Source organism: Trifolium pratense, linkage group LG3, assembly GCF_020283565.1.
Source record: "Trifolium pratense cultivar HEN17-A07 linkage group LG3, ARS_RC_1.1, whole genome shotgun sequence".
NCBI classification, from domain to species: domain Eukaryota; kingdom Viridiplantae; phylum Streptophyta; class Magnoliopsida; order Fabales; family Fabaceae; genus Trifolium; species Trifolium pratense.
The window spans coordinates 49,573,289-49,595,788 of NC_060061.1; the positions used below are offsets into that span (position 1 = coordinate 49,573,289).

A 22,500-nucleotide genomic window follows, 5' to 3' on the forward strand; every position below is an offset into this window, starting at 1 on the left:
TTACACTTTCATTTTTCACACACTAACTTCATCTTCTTCATTTGAATTTTTCCTCATTCACTTTTTATTATACAAAAGATGACATCTTCTTCCAATGTTTGTGACACCTATTTATCATCAACACCTCTATTTTCTGTGAAATTTGAAGGCTGCCAAAAACATTTTAAATTAATGATTGACAAATTGAGTTCTCTTTCGGCTTTAAAGAGTAAGATTCAAGAAATGATCCTTTGGTCGGCCTTCATGGGGATCCTCAGTTTCCTCCACTGAGAAACTATAATTTCGCCGATCAAACTCAGTGACGATACATGAGTTTGACTTACCGAGTGCATCTAAAATCTTTTCTTGGCAAGCTTCAGTATATTGCTGACCAGAAGCTAATACAGCGGCCGACTGTTTTCCTCGTTTTGCAAAGAGTTTCGCCAGCCTATAGTAGGTTGCTTGGACCAAAGCTGTGATCGGTAGGCCGCGGATATCCTTAAAAACTGAGTTCATTGCCTCGGCAAGATTACTTGTCATGTGACCCCACCGAATACCTCCATCGTATGCTTGCGTCCATTTTTCTTTTGGGAGATTATCAACTCACTCTAAAGCCGCTGTATTTTTCTTTTGGGAGATTATCAACCCACTCTAATGTCGTACGCATGCGAAATTGTCAAGTTGATTGGCACTTAATCACAGCTATGCTAATTCGATGGAGACCAGAAATGCACACATTTCATCTACCCAGCGGAGAGTGCACAATAACTCTCCAAGATGTCAACATGTTGCTGGATCTCCAAATTTCCGGACAAGCAGTTACCGGAAGAAATGTTTCCATTTGGGAAGAGTTTCCCCGATTATTGGGAGTCGCTGCTCCCGATAATTCACATGGATTCTGTGTTAAGACGTCGTGGCTACAACAACACCTTAGAGCGATGCCACCAAATCCTACCCAAGAACAAATAATGCAAAATCTAAGGATGTATCTCCTTTACTTTCTTGGGAAATTTTTAATCCCGACAAATCTGGCGACCGTATACATACTATGTATTTGCCGTTGTTGGAAGATATACCTACGATAAGAAGGTATAGTTGGGGGTCTGCTTGTTTGGCCTCGTTGTATAGAGGCTTGTGTGATGCGGCCACTGCATCAAAAAATGTGAACTCAATTTCCGGATGCACCATACTTCTTCAAGCATGGGTACATTCTCGCATCCGATTATTCCAACGTGAAAGAGTCACAAATCCACCCGCCGAGAGGCCATTGGCCCTTAAGTAAGTATATATTATTTTATTAATAATAAATATGAATATGTGCTTCTTGGAAACAAATAAATATTAACATTTATTTCAGGTGGGTTGCTGCCGGGACAAGGTATCAAGGCGATCCAACCCACAATTTCAATTCTGCTACTACCATGATCGATCATATGGGGGACAATGATGTAATATATATTCTACTCTATATTTCTTAATTATTTCTAAACTATATTCATACACTATTAAAAAAATCTCTAACTTTTTTTTTTTTTTAATCTACCAGTTTATTTGGACTCCTTACGATAATGAAGAGACGATGTATCCAGCGGACATGGCATGTTGGTCAGCAACCACATATGTCATTAATTTTGGGATTGTTGAGTTTCACCAAACCAACCGAGTCCCGTTACAGTTTGGACTTACTAATGCGGGAACGGACGGCGCACAAATCATGAGACATTACCACAAGATAGACATGCGAAAAAATGTTCATGATTGGGCCGCTCACTTTAATGCTGAAATCCAACAATGGGATACTCGCCATCTTCGTGTTCTACAAGGAGTTCCGGTCAACACTGTACCTCTGATGCAGTCAACCGAGTATTTAACTCAATACCGAAGAGACTACATGCCATATTTCTCCGAGGATTGTTATTTGAATGACCCACGTCCACGTCCTGAGATGCCACCACAATACACAAATATCCCACACACATTTACCCAACAACAAGAACAAGAAACCATCTTCACACAACCATTTACCCAACAACAACATACCTATATCCCAGATCCACCATTATTCACCCAACAACAACAACATACATATATCTCAGACCCACCATCATTTACCTTTAGCCAACAACAACAACATAACTCTACCCCACAACAACAACCATTCACCCAACATCCGATGTCGATGTCAATTAGTGATTCCGATTTTGTGACCCCAATCCCACAAACACGGAATTTCTTCACCTTCGACCACGACACCTTCGAATCACCAGGAACACAACGTTTCAATGATAATTTCAGAAATCTATACCAATCCGGTGATTCTACACAACCCCAACAAACCCAACAACCCCCTCACCATCAGGATACGTGGACACAACTTTCGGGCGATTATTTAAACTCGACGTGGGCTCAAGGTCAAGGTTCTGCATCGATTCCGGTTGAACCCCCCTCTCCAGCAACAACAGCTTTAGCTAGATCTTTTTTTGGAGTGCAGGAGGATAATGACGCCGATGATGAAGAACAATTTGGACTTGGACTTCGTCCTCGTAATCGTCCTCGTAATCGTCCCCCTTGTGGCACCGGTGGACACATGTAGTATTAGTGTGTATTATTACTACTACTCGAATAAAATATATTTCGCAATTATTATATTTATTTTAATTTTTATTAATAATGTTTAAATTTATTAATTATATTTTTTAAAAAAAAAAAAAAAAAAGCCCATTTTTGGGCGTAAAAAACGTGAAAAAAAAAACAAAAAAGACAAGGCACTGAAATCGATGCCAGTCAATGGCATCACTCCCAATTCCGCCATCCTTTGTCAATGGCTAGCCTCCCAATTCCGCCATCCTTAGTCAATGGCTAGCCTGCCATTTCCGCCATACACACTGACATGGCGAGACTCTCAATTCCGCCATGTGCAGGTGCCTGCTGCGCAGTAGTTTTGTCCCCAAACAGGGGTATTACCATAATTATTTTTAGAATGGGGGTATTACGGAAATAAAATTAAAAAGTGGGGGTACAGGAGGAAAAAAATCTATGTTATCCATCAGATTCAGATTTGGGTATGTATAAAAATAATTCTATGGTATTACTACACACTTATTTTGGATTGTGTTCATTGATTCAATTAATTTACTCCATCTAATTATTGTATTATTTGCAGAAGAAGATAGTGTCGATGATGTGACAAGTTCACAAGTATTGCTTAAATTGTATGTTTCCAAAAAAAAAAGTTAACATGGAGAGCAACAAATGTGGTGTACAATGCACTTTTTTCTGTCCTATAATGACTAGAAAAGCAAATTCTGCAATGTTATAAATAATATAAAACTATTAATGTGGTCATATCTTAACAGCTTAAGTTTTTGGGATAATCGGTTATCTGACATGGTATCAGAGCCTCTATTACTAAGTGGTCTAGAGTTTGATCCCCGCTCCCCTCGCTTTCTAATTAAAAAGTGGAATTTAAGCATATGGTAGGTGGGCCTATGCATTATCCACGCTTCAAGCCCAAGTGGGCTCTTACGTGAGGGGACGTGTTAGAAATAATATAAAACCATTAATGTGGTCATATCCTAACAGCTTAAACTTTTGGGATAATCGGTTATCTGACATGCAAAAACATTTATAAGGGGGTAGAAATGGAAAAATAACATAGAAAATTGAAATGGGTCAAGCATTATGGGACAGTTTTTTTTTTTTTTTTTGCAAATATGAGGGTTAGTGAATTGAATTGTGCAAAAAAGAAGTCTGTTTGTTTCTATTTACATATCAATATAAAATATTTTTTTAACCTTACTTAACAAACCAATTGATCAATGTTGGAAACCTTTGAGGAGGCTAGGCACATTCATGTCACACGTGTCTTTTCCTATATAGAGGGCATTTTTTTATTTTAATTTTTTTTTTTCTTTTCTTATGAGATAACTTTTGGTAATTAATTGATTAAATATTTCTTTGTCTTTATAGTGTGTTCATAAGAAAAGAAAGAAAAAACAAATATTTAAAATTAGTGAGAATAAAAATAAAACTCTAGCTTTAAATGAGCCCCTCACAAAAGGGATTAGTCCTCTCAAATTATTCGATGATTTGTTGGATACCAAGTTTTCAAAAATATAAAAGTTTTGATAAACGGTTGTCAAAAAAAAAAGTTTTGATAAACTTTTGCTCCCGAATATTTTTGCCATCAACGAGTTTTGTACATATTATGAACTTCTCACTTTGCAAGAGATACAAATGAATTACAATAAATTAGCTTCTCGAGTATATATGATTTGCGTTTCAAATGGGTTACAAAAAACAAACCCTAATTTCAACCAATTTTTTTTCAATCTCTCGATAATAAAGATGAACATGACCATTACTACTCACATTATAACTTATGTGTATTACATACATATACATTATCCTCTAAGTGCTATCGATGCTTAGGTTAAGAAACCATAAGAATTCCTTCCATTTGTCTTTACTCTGGAATGAAGCTCTCAATCCAAATTAAAATGATTTGACCACAGTTCAAACTCCGAAGCATCTATCTCGTGTCTACAATGGACGCCCTTCACGTTAGTTCCATCATCGGACATCCACCTTGCGGATGAGCCTATTGTGCGTAAAAAATGTGCAAATATAGGGTCCGTTTGACCCTACTTATTTTCTATTTTTTTTTATTCTCCTTAAAAAGTAGTAAAATGGTAAAAAAATGTGTTTGACCTAATTTCTTATTTTCTACTTCTTTACTTTATTTCTCTAATTCTTTTTAGGAGAAATACAATCAAATGCAATTTTTTACTTCTCAATTTATTTTAAGGAGAAGTAAAAAAGTAGAAAATAAGTAAACCAAACTGGGCCATACACAATCTAAATTTATAGCAATTGCTAAAAAATATATCGTACCCACAACGATTTTTTAAGAGAATTTTTTTCATTAAACAAACAAAATAACTTTTTAATCCTCAAGAAAAATGTAATCAAACAACATTGTTGAGTTTCAAAAGATAAAAGAAAACAATTAAAAATAGTTTAAATATCAAATTCGAAAATGATTTTGGAACTATAGTTAATTTGATTAATAATCTAATATCCACGACTATGAGTGCGTCATATTAATTGTAAAAAATAATTAATATTATATTAAAAATTGAAAAGGTTAATTATTTTTTGATAAATTTTATTTGTAAAAAAAAGTTTAATTATATTTGGATGGACAAAATAACAAAGAAATGAAGAAAAGAAAGAATTTAATTATATGCACCGTCACTATAAAGTTATTTTACACATGCATTCAATAATATACTGACACATCATGTATGATATTTAAGAACACATGATGTGTCACATCTATTAAATGATGTGACAACATATCATTGAATGTATGTACAAAGAATCTTTACACCGACAATGCACAACAATTAAACTCATTTTTTTATATGATAAAAAACAAACCGAAGAGATCTACAAAATCAAACAATTTTAAAATTTATTTACTTAAACCCTAAAACAACGAAAGTTAGCAACTCAAGAAATCGGAAACTTCACCGGAATACGCACCCGGCAAACCAAAACCTAACCGGAATACGCAGCCGGAGTCGATCTCCGTTAAACGGAAGACCTCCTGCAACCGTGAGAAACTCAAGGTTTTTCTTATTCCTTTTTCTTTCTCGATTTTCCTTTCCCTCTATTGCTTCACGCGCGAGGATGCGATTATAGCGTGATTTGCAATCGCGATAACTTCTCCCGGTAACGGAAATGTACCTGAGAGAGGGTTTAATGTATGCATTTGATAAAAATATTATTGAGCTGTGTAATATAGTTTAATTTGATCCTCTTGTATGTAAATTTAAGTATAGGAAAAGAAAAAGAAAAAGAAAGAAGGCACAAGCGTTTTGGTTCGTCTCTGTCTCGTTCGTTCTCTTTCTCTAGCAAATAGCAATCGGCCAATCGCCCATCGCCAAACCAAACCGATCTAAGGCTCTCAAATCCGCCGCACCGCTCTCAGCCTCTCTCTCTCTCTCTCTCTCTCTCTCTCTCTCTCTCCCTCCCTCCCCTCTCTCTCTCTCTCTCTCTCTCTCTCTCTCTCTCTCTCTCTCGCAGCGCAGGCAGGTAAAGTAAGCAACCCTAAAACTGAGAAATTGCATAAAATACTTAGAAATTGGTATTCCCTATTATTATTCTATTGATTTGTCTAAATGGGTTGCCCCAAAGTTTAGAAATTTAGCTTAATAATGATCTGGGTGGTGTTTTGTTATTCTGTGTATTTAGTCAAAATGTTCTGTGTATTTATGCGCAAAAGAAAATTGTGATGTTGTGATGTAGGAATTGTGCGCAAAAGAAAGTTGTAGTTTTAGCTAACTAAAATTGTTTTAAGATTGTATGTGCAAAATCTACCGCGCTTCTGCCTTGTCTTTTCCTCTTCCTTGTTTTGAGTTTTTAGTCTCCTGTGATAGTTCTTCTGGTGTAATTGTTTAGCTATGAGTAGTTTAGATGTAAGAAAAACACTGGTGGTTTTGTTTTGTGTGTGGTGGATGAAAGATTGGGATGTTGTTTGGAGGAGGTGATTGGTGTTTTTTTTGGTTTGTGATGATGATGATGATGATGATGATGATTGGTTGAGAGAAGGGCGCAGAATAACAGTTGTGTTATAGGGTTGATGTTTTTTCCTTGCAATTCTGCCTCTTTCTCAACTTTGGTTCTGAGTTCTCTCAATTTTTTCTCTCTGCAGAATTTTTAGTCTGCCTCCCTTTTTCTCTCAATCAGCCCCCTTTCATTCTCATTTTTTGGCTTTGATCTATATCAAGGAAATAAGGGTTTAATTGTATAATAGGAGGTCTTAATGCTGTCATTTAATATCTTAATTTTGCATCATTTAATTTCAGAGATATTGGCTTTGGGCAAAACCTATTTAGAAATATTGAATACTAGTAGTATTACCCATACACCAGCAATAAGAGCAAGTATTTGGAGTTAATATTTCTCATTCATGATATTATTTAGACTTTAGATCCTGATTATTTAAACTTTGGAAAATGATGGAGAAGGGAGCAAAATCCTTTTTGGTGGTGGTGGTGGGGTTTGGAGGGGAGAGAACACCACATATAAGTTTGAAATGCAGTGACTAAAATATCATTACATAAAATGTAACCCAAAAATATAGTAAGTTATTGAAGTAAACTAACCCTTTCCATCCACTGAATCTCTCCCTCACATGTGCCCTACTGTCTGCCCCTCTCCTCGACTAAACAAAATATTTAATTAAATCTCTCCCCTCCACTTCATGCACTCATTTAAACCAAACATACCCCCTAATTTCAATGGAAGCAAAGCAATAGTTTTTAATGGAAGTAAATTGTTTTTCTGTCGGAAAAAAATGGAACTAAATTGTTTTCGGACTATTTTTCTACGAAACAGAATTTCACAAGTCTTCTTGTTTTGCATTAACATTTCTTGCAATGATTTCATATATTTACTGTTTCTATTTGCAACTACTGATTGAGTTCTATTTGAGCTGATAAACATTTTTTAACATCATGGTCAGAACCACTTTTGTTATGCTCCCTGACCTCTTAATCCAAAGTTTGGCTGATTTATTTTATTCGTTGCAGTGAAAATGGCGAGCGATGACAATCTAAAGACATGGGTATCAGATAAGTTGATGTCACTACTGGGATATTCTCAGCCCACGGTTGTACAGTACATGATTGGACTATGTAATTCATCTAAGATCATTTTATCACCCGAATAAATTATTCTATATAATCATTTTGGAAATGGTATGTTTGGATTCACGTGCTATATTTCAGTAATCTCTTTTTTGGTTTTGCAGCCAAGCAAGCTACTTCACCAGCTGATTTAGTAGGAAAACTAGTGGAGTTTGGGTTCTCAACAACAGACACCCGAACATTTGCAGAAGAAATCTTCTCAAGAGTTCCTCGTAGATCGTCCGGCTTAAATGTGAGTTTTGATCCAAGGCACATTGAATATACTGTCATTTTCATAGTGTATATCCAGCAAATCCTTTCTTACAGAAGTAATTAGTATCTGCTGGTTCTTGATCTTTTTGTGCTCTATAATAGCAATATCAAAAACAAGAGAGAGAAGCTGCAATGCTGGCAAGGAAGCAGGGGACTTACACAATTTTGAAGGATGATGACAATATCGACGATGACCATACTGTTGGTGGTGATGATAAATCGTCGATAACCACTGCTTCTACATCTAGAAAGCCAGACAGTCATAAAAAACGTTTCAGGAAGAAAACTGAAGTTCAAGATGATCAAGATGATGAGGCAAAGTGTTCATAACCTATTACATTCACTTTCATATTTGTGCTCATGGTAAGCTGCTGATCAATGTTTCTTCTAACAAGGTTTGACTTATTTTGACCAAATGCAACCATGCAGGTAGTTTCAAGGAGAGAAAGGGAAAGACAAGTCAAGAGAAGAACTTCCCATGATGAAGAGAGTGGTTCAGAGGTACCATGTTTTTAATGTCTAGATGTGCTTATAAATTACATAGTTTTGCAACTGGTACCAATGATGAAATTCCCACTATATTTTGTTGCGCTGTCCGTCAGATTTATATTTTTTAGCCGGGTGCATTTTAGTAAGCTTGATATACATGTTCAACTCTATTGATCACTGAGTTTCTGTCTCTATTTTCTCTTGGTGATAAATTTTAATATGATTTATGTTCTCAATGAAAAAAAGATTTTCTATTAGTTTAGTTTTTGTTGATAATACCAAAGAGTTCCTTTGTTAGTTTTTCTCTCTTTGCATATAGAAATCTCTTATTAATCAGTTTTGTAAAAGCATTCTTATTATTTCTTAAATATCCGTCAATTCTCTTGATACGATTACTTGTCTATTTGCAAACAGTCAGAAGAAGAAAGATTGAAAGATCAAAGAGAGAAGGAGGAATTAGTGCAGCATATGAGAGAAAGAGATGCTGCAGCAACACGGAAGGTAATCATTAATAGTCGCATTTATTTGGTCAACTGTACTTGAAGACTTTTCTATCTGCTTTTTTTGGTGTATACTGTCATGCTTAAGTTGGTGTCTTAGTAGTATCTACATCAATTATTCCTTTTGGATAAAAGAAGAAAAAAAATTTGTTTGAAAGAATGGGTAGTAAGGTCCACGGACATTACTCTTGATCAGTTTCCATTCTCAAGTTATAATAATTTTGTTATGTGGCTTATCTTTGTTTCATCTATTATGTCCGGTGATATAACCGTAATGGATGTTATGTTATTTTTCCCCCTCTCCCCCATTAAATATTTCTGATGTTAATATGCAACTTATTCTGGCTTAAGGCTGACTTAGATATTAGCCTGTATCATAGTGATGAAAACCGAAAACTTTTTGGATAACTATTATCAGCCTTAAAAGGCATGTTAGATCATACCATTGCTCATAAATTTAGGAACTTGTTTTGCTTTTACATCTTGTAAGATTCTTTAATATCATTTAAAATTTTGCACTACCTCACACACACACACACATATCATTTGCTCTCATTTTTAACTTTTCTGTTTCTTCGTTCTAATTGTTTGAACTGTTTCTTGTTTATCAGTTGACTGAACAAAAATTAACTCGAAAGGAGGCAGGTATGCCAGTGGATTGTTGAGCTTACATACATACATGTACACATAGATAAGAGCAAATGTGTCTTTATATCTACACGTTGATTTTAATTTCTTTGTTCAATCTTTCTTCCAACAGAAGAAGCAATTCGAAGATCTAATGCTGCAGAGCAGGATGATATGCATGCTTTGAGGTTTGCTATTATATGTATTTTTTTGGTTTTGTTTTGTATGGAAATATTATTTCTTTAGCAGTCGTAAGAACCACAAAATTCTGCTATTTGCTGGATAGTTTTTAAGATAAGTTTCAGAAGAAGAAATTTATTTTTTGGGGTTATTTAGGAGGTAGACTACTAAGTATCTTGTAGACTGATGTTTTATAAATCTGACTAGTCCCTTAGACAGAGGAGTAAACTGAAGATCTAATAAAACTATTTCCATAACTATACGAACAATTTTTTGTGGTGGTGTACAATGGAAGCAACAAGGTTTTTACTTAGGACCTCTTGCATACTACCCAAACCCCTCACCACTAATCCTAATCTTCTGTATCAAGTTATCACCAAGTGTAATATTACTCCATAACCATATTTCTTCTCAACCTCTCTGTTTATCTAAATCCATATCTTCAACACTTTTCTTCACGGTGATCTGATCTCACAGAGGAAGTTTATATATAGTAACCTCTTTAGGACTAGTCTTTAGTCTTCACAAATCCTTATATGGTCTGGAAAAGTCTTTAGATGGAGTTCTTGAAGTTTGGGTTTTGATATTACCCGTTGGTGTCATGTGCCAAAATAACAAACAATATATAGTGCATAAGGCTCAATTGTTTTTTTGACTTTTTTTAGCTTGTTTAAATAAGACGTGCCTTTTGAGTTTTGATGGCTTAAAGTTGGCTGCATTATGTCACTTCACTTGTTGTTTTTCTGCTGTTTCAGAAAGTATTCAAGGCAAGAATATTTAAAGAAAAGGGAGGAAAAGAAATTAGAAGAACTGAGGTATGATATTTTGTATCAATTAATATTTTGTATCTTGGACATAGATGTTATGTGTTATAATGCTTAGTTTTCCTTAATATTCTAGTTGAATTTGATAACCTTTTGCACAATTATTGCAGAGATGATATAGAAGATGAGCAATATCTATTTGACGGTGTGAAGCTTTCAGAAGTTGAACAGCGTGAGATAAGGTACTAGTTGCATTTTTGAGCTGTCCTCAAAATTTTCTTTTGTTACTTTATGATGATAAATATTTATTTCCTTAAAATTGTTTCCCTGTAAAAAGTAGTGTCAAGCAAATTATGTAAAGGAAATGCTTTACACAACCTCAGATCCCAAGTCTTTCTTTTTTTCTAATTTTTAAACTATACTCAAATGTTTAGATTTGCCTTTCTCTCTTATTGTCTTCTGATATTTTAATTTTTGGGAATACATCGAGTATGGTAATGGCAGTATATACTTTGACAAATGGAAAAGGGAAAACACTACTTTTATGAAATCTTTACTGAACTCCTCAATTTTCCATAATCTCCCTGTGCATTGAAACCATTTCTTAATCTCTGTATGATACTGAACTCGATTTTTCATCTTTGTTCTCTCTTTATGATACTGAACTCTCTCTGTACCTTTGTTCTATCATTCTGCGTACCTCATTTTGATGGTGCTAAGTAAATACATTATGGGAGTGAATTTTTGGCTTCTTTGTTAATGTGTCATCTACCATGAGGTTGGATATCCTTGCTAGATGTTTCTAGATATAATTTTCCTCTTCTCTCTTTGATGCAAAGAGGCATAGGACATACTCATTTTCCTGTGATACCTTGACCGAAGATTTTTTATTCCTTTTTTGCTCTATCCATCTGCTTTTCAGTTTCTCTATTTCTAGTCGTAACACTAAAATACTCGGTGCTCTGGATGTTTAAGTCCGTAAGATGAGGATGCTGGTTTCTTTTAGTATGAAATATATCATAATATTTGTCGTGTACATGTAATATCTCAAATAGATGCACTATTTCTATATGCTACCGTCCATTGCTCTATGAGCCTCACATCAACAAGTGTGCTATTCGCTATGTATAACTATTCTTGAAACAGATTCTTTGCATTGCTATCTATTTAACTAATATGTCCACCTGTTTGTTAGGGGAATACGAGGCATATACTTGTGTATTCTGCAATTGTACATAAGATCTAGAACTCTTCCATCATTATGCAGAGATTTTTAAAGAGCTCTATATTCACTAATATCTAAGATATATCTTCTGTATTTTTAGAGTGAAAAAGTTCCTAAACTTTCTATTTCTCCCCAGGCACAAGAAAGAGCTATATGAACTTATAAAAAAGCGGTCAGAGGAGGATGACAATGTGAATGAGGTAATCAATAAGTTTGTATTTCATGAATAATTAGTGTTAGATCAGGATCAGATTTTTATTCCTTCATGGTTGATCGTTGTTAAAATGTAGTCACTTTTTTTATTCATTCAAGATAAGCTATTTGCCACTTGTTCTTGTTAGGCTTAAATATGTTGAGGGCCTTCATCTTTAAATCATTATTAAGATTTTATTAATCTTTTTTTTACTAAGATATTTTGTGGTTATAACACCCTTTCATCTTTAAATCACTAGTCTACTCCCTCCGGTCCTTTTTATAAGGAACACTTTGAAAAAATTACACAGACCAATGAAGCACATTTAACATAGTTATTTTCATTTAATACTCGTATAAATTTATTTTTTTTCCATGTATACCCTTATTTAATTACTCTTTATTCAACTAACTTACTTATTTTTAAATTCTCTCATAATAAATAAGGGCATAAGTGAAATTGAACATTTAAAACATTTGAAAATTGGTCAAAGTTTCTTATATAATGGACCAAATTTTTTTCCAAAGTGTTCCTTATAAAAAGGACTGGAGGGAGTATTAAAAATTGTTTTAATCTCTTCTGTGAGACTAAAAACACAAATTTTTGTTAAATGGAGGGACTAAACATGAATGAAATATTTATATGGACCAAATTTGAATGGCCGTTATTTTATAGGGATTGAAGACATATTTAACCCTTCCTGTTATATATTTGGTTAAGCTTTTGCTTTCTGTTGATGATTACTTCTTGACTGAATCTGTGTAGTTTTATCATATGGTGATCTTTCTCATTTGCAAAGGAATAATGGATAAAAATATTACAATATCTAGTCTTTTTGGAAAATTGGGATCGGATCCTTGACAAAGTGGTCATTTGGGACTGTATTAAGTCAATCTATATGCGTTTTGCTAAACTCATGTTCTTCTGGGATTGTAGTATAGAATGCCAGATGCTTATGATCAGGAAGGCGGCGTTAATCAAGAAAAAAGATTTTCTGTGGCTATGCAGCGTTACAGGTTTTCACTTACCACATGATCTTCACTACAATTTAAAAAATATATAAAAAAAAAAGAAAAGAAAAGGGAATAAGCTATGAACTATTGCCATGATACTGTTTACAACATATTTCCTTAGATTTTTATTCACGTGTTTCCAAAAGGTACTTGCATTTTTATTCAATGTTATTCTTGTATTAAGAGGTGGGGCATCGGCCCAACACTCCCCTAGTCAGAATTTTGTTATTGATAGTTAATAACTGCTGGCAGTTCAGTTTGAAGTTGGTTACATTTTTCTATACTAGAACTATAACATTGTACTCTATCACTTTCAGATTGAATATACAAGAATAAATCAGATTAAACTCTACTAGATTCTCTCACTTTATCTCATTCTACCTTTCTAACAGCCTTATGAAACATCTTTAATTTTGTTTATCTTCTATAGGGATACACATGCTGAGGAAAAGATGAATCCATTTGCTGAACAAGAGGCATGGGAGGAACATCAAATCGGTAAATATCTCCGCATTATTGTGCTCTTTATAATATGAATATCTACAACAAACAACCAAGCTTTATCCCACTGAGGTGTTCTTCCCAAAACTTTACTTTAAGGTGTTCTTCTAAAAAATCTTCTCTGCTAGATGTATTTCCTGAATTAAGCCTTCTAAATCCTCCTAAAACTTTACTTTAAGGTGTTCTTCTGACCGTACGTGTCGTGCATAAGCACAGATAACATTGAAGGTGTTTTGTTCCACTACAAAGTTTAAGGCTATGATCCGATCTCTTATCATTTTTACATCCAAAATATGCTTCTTCCACTCCTTATCAATAATAATGCCTACTCCATTTCTCGACCTAACTATGCCAGTGTACCAAAGCTTAAAACCTGAACTGTTAAATTCTTTTGCCTTTTTAGCCACCCACATTGTTTCTTGTAAGCACATGAGATTGATCTTTCTTGTAATCATGATGTCCACTGTTTCCATAGATTTTCCTGTAAGTGTGCCTATATTTCATGTTCCAAACGGAATCCTATCCTACTCGTGTACTAGCTTCTTCACCCACACCAGTTCACAAAGATGTTGGAGCCCTTGCTACTTTTTCACTGCATCCAGGTGGCGTTGCAGCGGCCCCTGCTCATTATCACTCTACTCGAGCTATAGAGCGCATTGCTTCCAGGCAATGACCTAGCATTCACATTAAATCGTATTTAATCCACGTCACAGAGATCTGGCTAAGTCTACCCTTTGAAAAAATAAATCCTTGTCCTTTTTCTGTGTTTTCATATTTGTGCATTCTTGATTTCCAGGAAAGGCAACTCTGAATTATGGTTCCAAAAATAAAAAACAAGCCTCTGATGATTACCAGTAAGTTTGTTCATTTAAAAATAATTTTTGCTTAATGTTATATTGCAATCTGGTTCTGTTACTTATTGGATGACAATGAAGTGTTGACTCAGTGTGCTTTTATTCTTTAGGTGTAGCATTGTAGGTGATTCATTATATATCTTTCTTTGAGTGCACACATTACTGATCGTAAACTTCTTTACAATTTATGTATTTAGGTTTGTCTTCGAGGATCAGATTGATTTTATTAAGGCATCAGTGATGGATGGAGATAAGGTATGTTAATGTCTCAACCTGACTCATGGTGTTTAATTTTGATATTCTTGTTTTTGAGCCAGACTTGCTTTGCAGTTTGATTACGATGAGATGGCAGATTCAATTGAAAAGTCCAAAGCAAAGTCAGAATCAGAGGCACTTCAGGTAGCATTTCAATAATTCAATTAATAATGGCTTTCATTAGTGTTAGTGGCCTGACAGGTACTGCATTGCAGTCAATCTAATTTTTTTTAAGAAGCTTCATTCCATAAATATTTAATAGTGTAATAAATGAATGAAAATATTTATTATTGTTCTATTTTATAAAAATAAAAATAAAATGATGGAGAATAGAGCTTGGAAGAGCAGCTTTCAGTAAAATGGTGTGAAAGCTGCTGTGAATTCTGGTTTTGGTGGTCCAATTGCATGTGAACACCTTGATGTCATAATACTAGAAGATCTCTTCCTTTGGATTTTCAATATGAGCATATTTCAAAGTAGAATAGCGGGAAATAGAGGATGTTGAGGCTTTATTACTGTATTAGCTAAAGAAATAGTAGTAATAATAAACCAATAATAAAATAACATAATATGAATCTCATAAAATTATATTCTTACAAAACAATAATTAATAATCAAATAAAATAGTTATCGTGATAGTTTTAGCCAATGCCCAACGGTTTGAGGCAATAAACAATAAAAAAGAAAAAGCCATTAAGTTATGGTTCCTTGTATAAAATTGCAACCGGAAAAGATAAGTTGAGGCTGCTATTGTGTTGTTTGTGATGTAGACATGTAGTTACCAATTTTTATTTTTTTTGAAACGGAAAAATATTATATATAATAACCACATGTAGTTACAAATTATAATGATGTTATTGAACTTTATTTCCTTTGAGAAAGAAATGATGATTCGATGCTGGCTATTAGTTATCCACTTAAATCTTGAATGTTATATTCATATACTTTTCTGACTTCCTTTTTCAGGCGGAGAGGAAAAAATTACCAATTTATACTTATCGGGATGAATTGCTCCAAGCTGTTCAGGACCACCAGGCATGTTTTTACCTCTCCTTTTTCAATCTCTCCTTTTCCCATTTTTTTATTCTGCTCGTTCTGACTTCTGGTTTTTGAGGAATGAATTTCATCCCTGTTGTCAATGAACTGTCTTTTGTCTTAGTTTGATTCCATTACCCTTTTACTCACATTTGCATTTATATAATCAAATATTAATTGAATTAACCTTTAATAATTTCCTTAAATAGGTACTTGTAATTGTTGGTGAAACCGGTTCTGGAAAGACTACACAAATTCCCCAATATCTCCATGAAGCTGGCTACACAAAACATGGAATGGTGTGGTTTTGATTTTTTGATATCGTTGTTAATTTTTTATGGTCATACAATAGGTTAAGTCATTTAATTTCATTTTATTTATTTCTGCTTTGTTTTTGCCAACTATTATTTGTCATTGGCGGAACAAATAGCTATATATGCATGTTGCTTTATGATTGTGTCTCTCCCCATCTTCTGAAGTAATTATGGCTTTCATAGGCATTGGAAAGGAGATTTAAAATTGTTGTATTTTTGTACAGATTGCATGTACTCAGCCACGTCGTGTTGCTGCTATGAGTGTGGCTGCTCGAGTTGCTCATGAATTAGGAGTTAAACTAGGGCATGAGGTAGGCTATCTTCATTTTCAATATTTTTACTTTAGATTCTGTGTTGGTTATAGTATGGCTATTTTCTTTAAAATTTCTTACTTCCTAAAAGATGGTACAAATATGGACACTATATGGGAAGCATGAGGTTTTCACAATAAAGAATTGAATTATAAATATCTGTCTTTTTCCCAACTCAAACTTTCAAATATTAGTTACTATTAATTCAAAGTTTTCTTGTTAAAGGTCGGGTACTCCATCCGTTTTGAGGATTGCACATCAGACAAGACTATTCTGAAATATATGACAGATGGAATGTTACTGAGGGAATTTCTTGGTGAGCCTGATCTGGCAAGTTATAGGTGAGTGAGTATATTGGATTAGGATTCAGGGTTAGGTTGGATGCTATATGGTTGTTCTCTTACTATGTTTGCTGATATTGTAGTGTTGTGATGGTGGATGAGGCTCATGAAAGAACACTCTCAACTGATATTTTGTTTGCATTGGTAAAGGTGAGCCGTCAGCCGGTTTTTTTTGTTTGCTTTATATCCATGTGAGTTGAAAGGCAGATGATATAATTTTGTTCCTTGAACGATCAGTATCTTGATTGGGATATTCAAGACATTTTTTGCATGCTTCTGTGCAATTATTTGCCTGGCGATGATTCTTGGTTATTGTCTATATCTGTATGCATTTAAAGCATGCACTCATATTAATTGAATAAACAATCTGATTTGTAGATCTAACATATAATTTTTGTGACAGGATATTTCTCGCTTCCGACCTGATCTCAAGTTGCTGATATCAAGTGCTACACTTGATGCAGAAAAGTTCAGTGATTACTTTGATTCTGCTCCAATATTCAAAATTCCAGGGAGAAGGTATCCGGTTGAAATACACTTTACCAAAGCACCAGAAGCTGACTACTTAGATGCAGCTATTGTCACAGCGCTTCAAATCCATGTTACTCAACCTCCTGGAGATATATTGATATTCCTTACTGGTCAAGAAGAAATTGAAACGGCCGAAGAAATCTTGAAGCATCGAACTAGGGGCTTAGGGACCAAAATTGCTGAATTAATTATATGTCCTATATATGCCAATCTACCAACTGAATTACAAGCTAAAATATTTGAACCAACTCCTGAAGGGGCACGGAAGGTTGTCCTTGCTACCAATATTGCAGAAACATCATTGACAATTGATGGAATAAAGTATGTCATTGATCCAGGATTTGTTAAAATGAAAAGTTATAATCCAAAGACAGGAATGGAGTCTTTACTAGTGTCTCCCATCTCAAAAGCCTCAGCAATGCAACGAGCCGGTCGATCTGGAAGAACAGGTCCTGGAAAGTGCTTCCGGTTGTATACTGCATACAATTATCAAAATGATTTGGATGATAACACTGTACCAGAAATACAGCGAACTAACCTTACAAATGTAGTTTTGACTTTAAAAAGTCTTGGTATTCATGACTTGTTGCACTTTGAATTTATGGATCCTCCACCCGCTGAGGCTTTATTGAAAGCCCTGGAGCTTCTATTTGCTTTAAGTGCTTTAAATAAGCTTGGGGAGTTAACTAAGGTAGGAAGACGGATGGCAGAGTTCCCACTTGATCCTATGTTGTCAAAAATGATAGTGGTTTCAGAAAAATACAAGTGTTCAGAAGACATCATTTCCATTGCTGCTATGCTTTCTATTGGAAACTCAATATTTTACCGTCCAAAGGATAAACAAGTGCATGCAGACAATGCAAGGCTGAATTTTCACACTGGAAATGTTGGAGACCATATTGCATTGCTAAAGGTTCGATCACTTTTGAATTTTTGTGTTTAGTTGGTTATTGACTTGTCTATTTTCATTTGTGCATCTTGGGAAATGACAGGCACAATTTTTGATCTCATTACACATTGCGTATTTGTTGTTATGTATTAGCAGAGCCCCAACCATTAGTTAATTAGTTAGAATTTGTAAGATAGAGAAATAACATAATATGAATTATAGTAGGAAAAGAATAAAGAGACCCGTCTTCGGTTTTGAAGTGGAAATTAGGATATGGAGACCCTAGTTCTATCCAATACATGAAGTAGGATATTCCGTAGTCATATGATTCTATCAATGAACACACCTTTCTTTACCTCAGTTATTTTAAAATATATCATTGTTCCTGCTTGTGAACTTGTCTTTTCATCTAGATGGAATGTTTTGTCAATCAAATCATGAGATTATTGTTTTTTTTTTTTTTTTGGGGGGGGGGGGGGGGGGCAGGTTTTAATTTACTATTGGATACATTTCCTTGTTCTAGATTGTTGTTGGACCTCATTAATAATTTTTTTCTTTCTTTTTTCAGGTCTACAATTCTTGGAAAGAGACCAACTATTCAACACAATGGTGTTATGAAAATTACATCCAGGTATGGTTCTTGGCTATGCAAAGTAGTGGAGAAAATCAAGCGAAGTGAAGTGGTTTAATTATTTAGAAAAATGGTTTTTTATTTTACTAATATTAAATTTAATTTAGTGAATTTATTTAGTTCTATAACATAAGCAGTTGGTACTCTTGGTCATTTTGGATAAACCTACCCCCTTGTTATCCTTATTGACTGTGGGAAGTGCATGTCGTTTTTTGTGCTCGGTTGTTTTTTATTTATTGTTCTTCTCTTGGTCTCTCTCTCTCTCTGTATATATCTCGAGGTTACTTAAGATGGGCATGCTATAGTGTCTTATCATGTATCATGTCTAACAAGCGACCATTTTAATTCAAATTCCTAATGAGTGTGAGATGATAATGATACAAATTTATGTTAATCATGCCTTCTTTCCTCTGCTAAAATGGTTTATTTGAATTTATTCATATTTTGAATTGGGAAAAACCCAAGATCCACTTTGACTAAAGATATTAGTGTCAAATAAGAGCTTATAAAACTCGTGTACTCCTCATCTTACACGTCGATTTTGTGGGGTTAATATTTCTGGTGTTATTTTGATGTTTAGGTTAGAAGCATGAAAAGGGCAAGAGACATCCGTGATCAGCTTGCAGGTCTTTTAGAGAGGGTTGAAATCGAGCTTACTACAAATACCAATGATTTAGATGCCATAAAGAAATCTATAACATCTGGTGAACTTTAAAATCTTGTAATCATCAGTTGCATTAAGAATCCTTTTTCATCCTGCTGATTCAAATTCTTAATCACTGCAGGATTTTTCCCACACTCTGCAAAATTGCAAAAAAGTGGAGCCTATCGGACACTTAAACATGCACAGACTGTTCACATACATCCTAGTTCGGGGTTGGCACAGGTACTTTCACGTTTTATATTGACTGCTATTAGAATATAATAAAATATCTTATAGGATTCATTTTTGTATTACCTATTATTATTATTATTATTATTATTATTATTATTATTATTATTTTTATTATTTTGTTCTTGATTTACAATTGAGTCACTACATCCATATAAATAGGGATTAGTATTTTGTATTTTGTATCAAGTCTGTAACAAACATATTTCACTAATAATATTTCATATTATTTCCTCTCCTCCTTATATCTTTTAGAAGTTCCACACGGAAAGAATGAGACTGATCTGGTACCAACTTGAAAGAAAATCTGAATATTGTAATGTAGAATAAAGATGTACAAGCACTAATACCATTATATAGACTAATCTTAATAAATGACAATCTGGAACACAAATAATTTTTAGACCTAATAATTGCAGATTATCATGGTGATATGTACAAAATGATGAAAGAAATTCTATAGACATCTATTTAGAACATAGGACATTATAGTGTGTTTTTTCTATGGAGCCATCACAACCTAGTTGTAAAGGGCCTGGGTTGTTGGAGCTGTTTGTTTGCGTGTGTGTCCATTTTGAGGCAACTTGAAATGAAAAGATTCTGACAATTTTTTGTTGCATGAATGTTCATTATAAATACTGCAAAGATGGGACTTCTGTGTTATAAAAAAATATATCTAATTTTTTCTCTGATTTTTTTTTCCACTTTGTTTATACTTCCAGATTCTTCCAAGATGGGTTGTGTACCATGAACTTGTACTCACAACCAAGGAATATATGAGACAGGTATTCCCAACATTTTAAGTAATTCAAATGTTTTATGACTTTTTTCAATTGATGTTTGGGAGTAGCTGAAATTGTATATTCTTATTGCAGATCACGGAGTTAAAGCCAGAGTGGTTGTTGGAGATTGCCCCTCACTATTACCAGCAAAAGGATGTTGAAGACAGTATGCTCTCTTTCTCTTTATTTCTAATATTATTGTTCTATGCTGCAAGGAGTCGAACATAATTCCCTTGGGTTCCTGATGTGATTTCAAATATTGGAAATTAACCTACTAATTTAGTTTTGTATGTAATAGTGTTCATGAAGTGATATGGCTCTAACTCCTATCCATAAAAGGAGATTATACTATTGATTCAGTTCATAGGACAGAGTATAGAAATGACAGCTAGGTTCCTTGCAAAGGAAGTGTAACATAAGCCCCAATCTATAAAGCCTAAAGTAGGAAATTACACACACCCCCAATGTTTCTGGCTTTCAACGGAATATTCAAGTCAATTCCCTCTCTCCCTAGTTGACTTTCCCTCCCAGATCATTTTTATAGGCATACAGAAAAATACATGTAGGGGAATTTTAGTGTTAGACCCAATGACATTTGGGCTTGATGAAAACAATTGAGATTCTCGTGGAATCGGAGAAAGGAATTATGGATGTTGCAACATTCGGTATTTGGCAAACTAAGATTGGTAAGAACAATTCAGGCTGATTGAAAACTAATGATGCCTTTTCACATTTTAGAGAACCATAAAGCTCAAGGTATATCCAAGATATTGAATGAGGATCTGACAACTTGAGTTTACCTATAAGTTCTAAAAACCGATATTGAGATGGGTTGTGTAAGCTGTTCTTAACACATGAAGGCTCTGCTTGTTGATGACTTTCTCTGATAAAAAAGAGAATCAGTTCCATATCATCTGTTCTCGTGCATGTGGGAAAATGCCACAACGCTCAAATTGTCACAATAAGTCATAAGAGCTTGAAAGAAACATTATGCTCAGTAGTGTTTGAACCCACAAAGCCATTAGCAATGGATGGTACCATGAGTACCCTATGTGGGGGAGTAACAATTTATTGTGGGCTCATGCGTACGAGTAAGTAATTAGTTACACAGAGTACCTCTCTAGGCACCTTATGTATACACGTGGGATCATATTAAGTACCAAATTCAGAAGTTGCTCCACAATTTCGAAACTTTCACTTTTTACGTTTTATTACCCTATATAACTTCAACAATATTATCCTTGTAAAGCTGATAAATTTCCACCAATATGATAAATCAACAAAGGGTAGTTGTGATTAACCTTTTCAATCGAAATGTTTTATTAATCCTATAGATGTTTGGGTCAATCAACATATAGTGTATTAACAGTTTTAAATTTGTTGATTACTGTATTGAGATCATATTCTTGATTTATGCCATTTAAAATTTGAGATTCATGTGAATCAAACTTTTCTCCCTTCATTTATTGACTTATTGAATCAAATTTTGTCGCAGCGAGTTCCAAGAAAATGCCTCGTGGAGAAGGACGTGCAGGTGCAACATAGAAGCACAGACAACTAGCACATCTCCCAAGGATGCCTTGATTTTAGGGAGAGGAAGAACATTTGTTGGTTTTGCTGGTGGCGAAAAATGTTGTTGTTAAAGTTGGAAGAAGATGCACTGTAAATATATTTCTTCTGTACATTTTGGCCTTGATTTTAGTAACCTTTACATGTTCCACTTGCACCCCTTAGTGTGTGTGGTGGGTAAATAGTTTAGGGCAAATGATTCATTGAATGTCATTTACCAACAATTTTTGTCTTGTTCTTCAGATGCATTATCTTGTATTGTAGTTTCAGCTTCGGTTACATTTTTGTGACTTGTAATATCCGATTTAATTCATATTGTTGTTGGTTCAATATTCTAATTTTTTAGAAGACTACTTTTAGTGTAACATGACCTTAAATTGATTTGCCAAATGCCATTGATTTTAAAATTATTTTCCATCTTATTTTGTTCAAATGCGGGGTTTGGATGACCAAATGTGGGGATCGAACCGTGGTCCTCCTTATCAAGTTCAGTGTCAATCACTATTGAACTAACTAATGATTAGTAAAGTAATAGTATCTTAATAAAACTACAGGGTATCAAAAATAATTTTCTTCCGTTGATTAGCTTTAATACATATTGTAATGCACATTGTAAAGTAGTATTCTTGTCACAAATAATGGAAAAGCAAGAACTTGT

At 34.3% G+C, this 22,500-nt stretch overlaps 1 protein-coding gene across 5 annotated transcripts; it reads left to right on the forward strand.

The window, feature by feature from the left end:
• The first annotated feature begins 5,417 nt into the window (after positions 1–5,417).
• Positions 5,418–22,223, forward strand: LOC123917481 (pre-mRNA-splicing factor ATP-dependent RNA helicase DEAH1-like). Of its 5 annotated transcripts, none has more exons than XM_045969216.1 (29): positions 5,452–5,612; positions 5,821–6,078; positions 7,578–7,682; positions 7,799–7,926; positions 8,049–8,261; positions 8,376–8,447; positions 8,850–8,936; positions 9,547–9,580; positions 9,696–9,750; positions 10,498–10,557; positions 10,677–10,748; positions 11,868–11,931; positions 12,861–12,940; positions 13,368–13,435; positions 14,235–14,292; positions 14,490–14,547; positions 14,623–14,691; positions 15,514–15,582; positions 15,792–15,881; positions 16,121–16,207; positions 16,433–16,548; positions 16,632–16,698; positions 16,952–17,992; positions 18,537–18,599; positions 19,180–19,303; positions 19,385–19,485; positions 20,214–20,276; positions 20,367–20,439; positions 21,769–22,223. In XM_045969216.1, exons 3-29 carry the CDS (start codon positions 7,583–7,585, stop codon positions 21,816–21,818), a joined length of 3,162 nt encoding a protein of 1,053 aa, XP_045825172.1. In that variant the 5' UTR covers positions 5,452–5,612; positions 5,821–6,078; positions 7,578–7,582; the 3' UTR covers positions 21,819–22,223. The 5 variants fall into 5 exon arrangements, with proteins under 5 accessions (XP_045825171.1, XP_045825172.1, XP_045825170.1 ...); XM_045969214.1 differs by having other exon boundaries at positions 5,826–6,083; XM_045969213.1 differs by having other exon boundaries at positions 5,826–6,078.
• Positions 22,224–22,500: the final 277 nt, after the last annotated feature.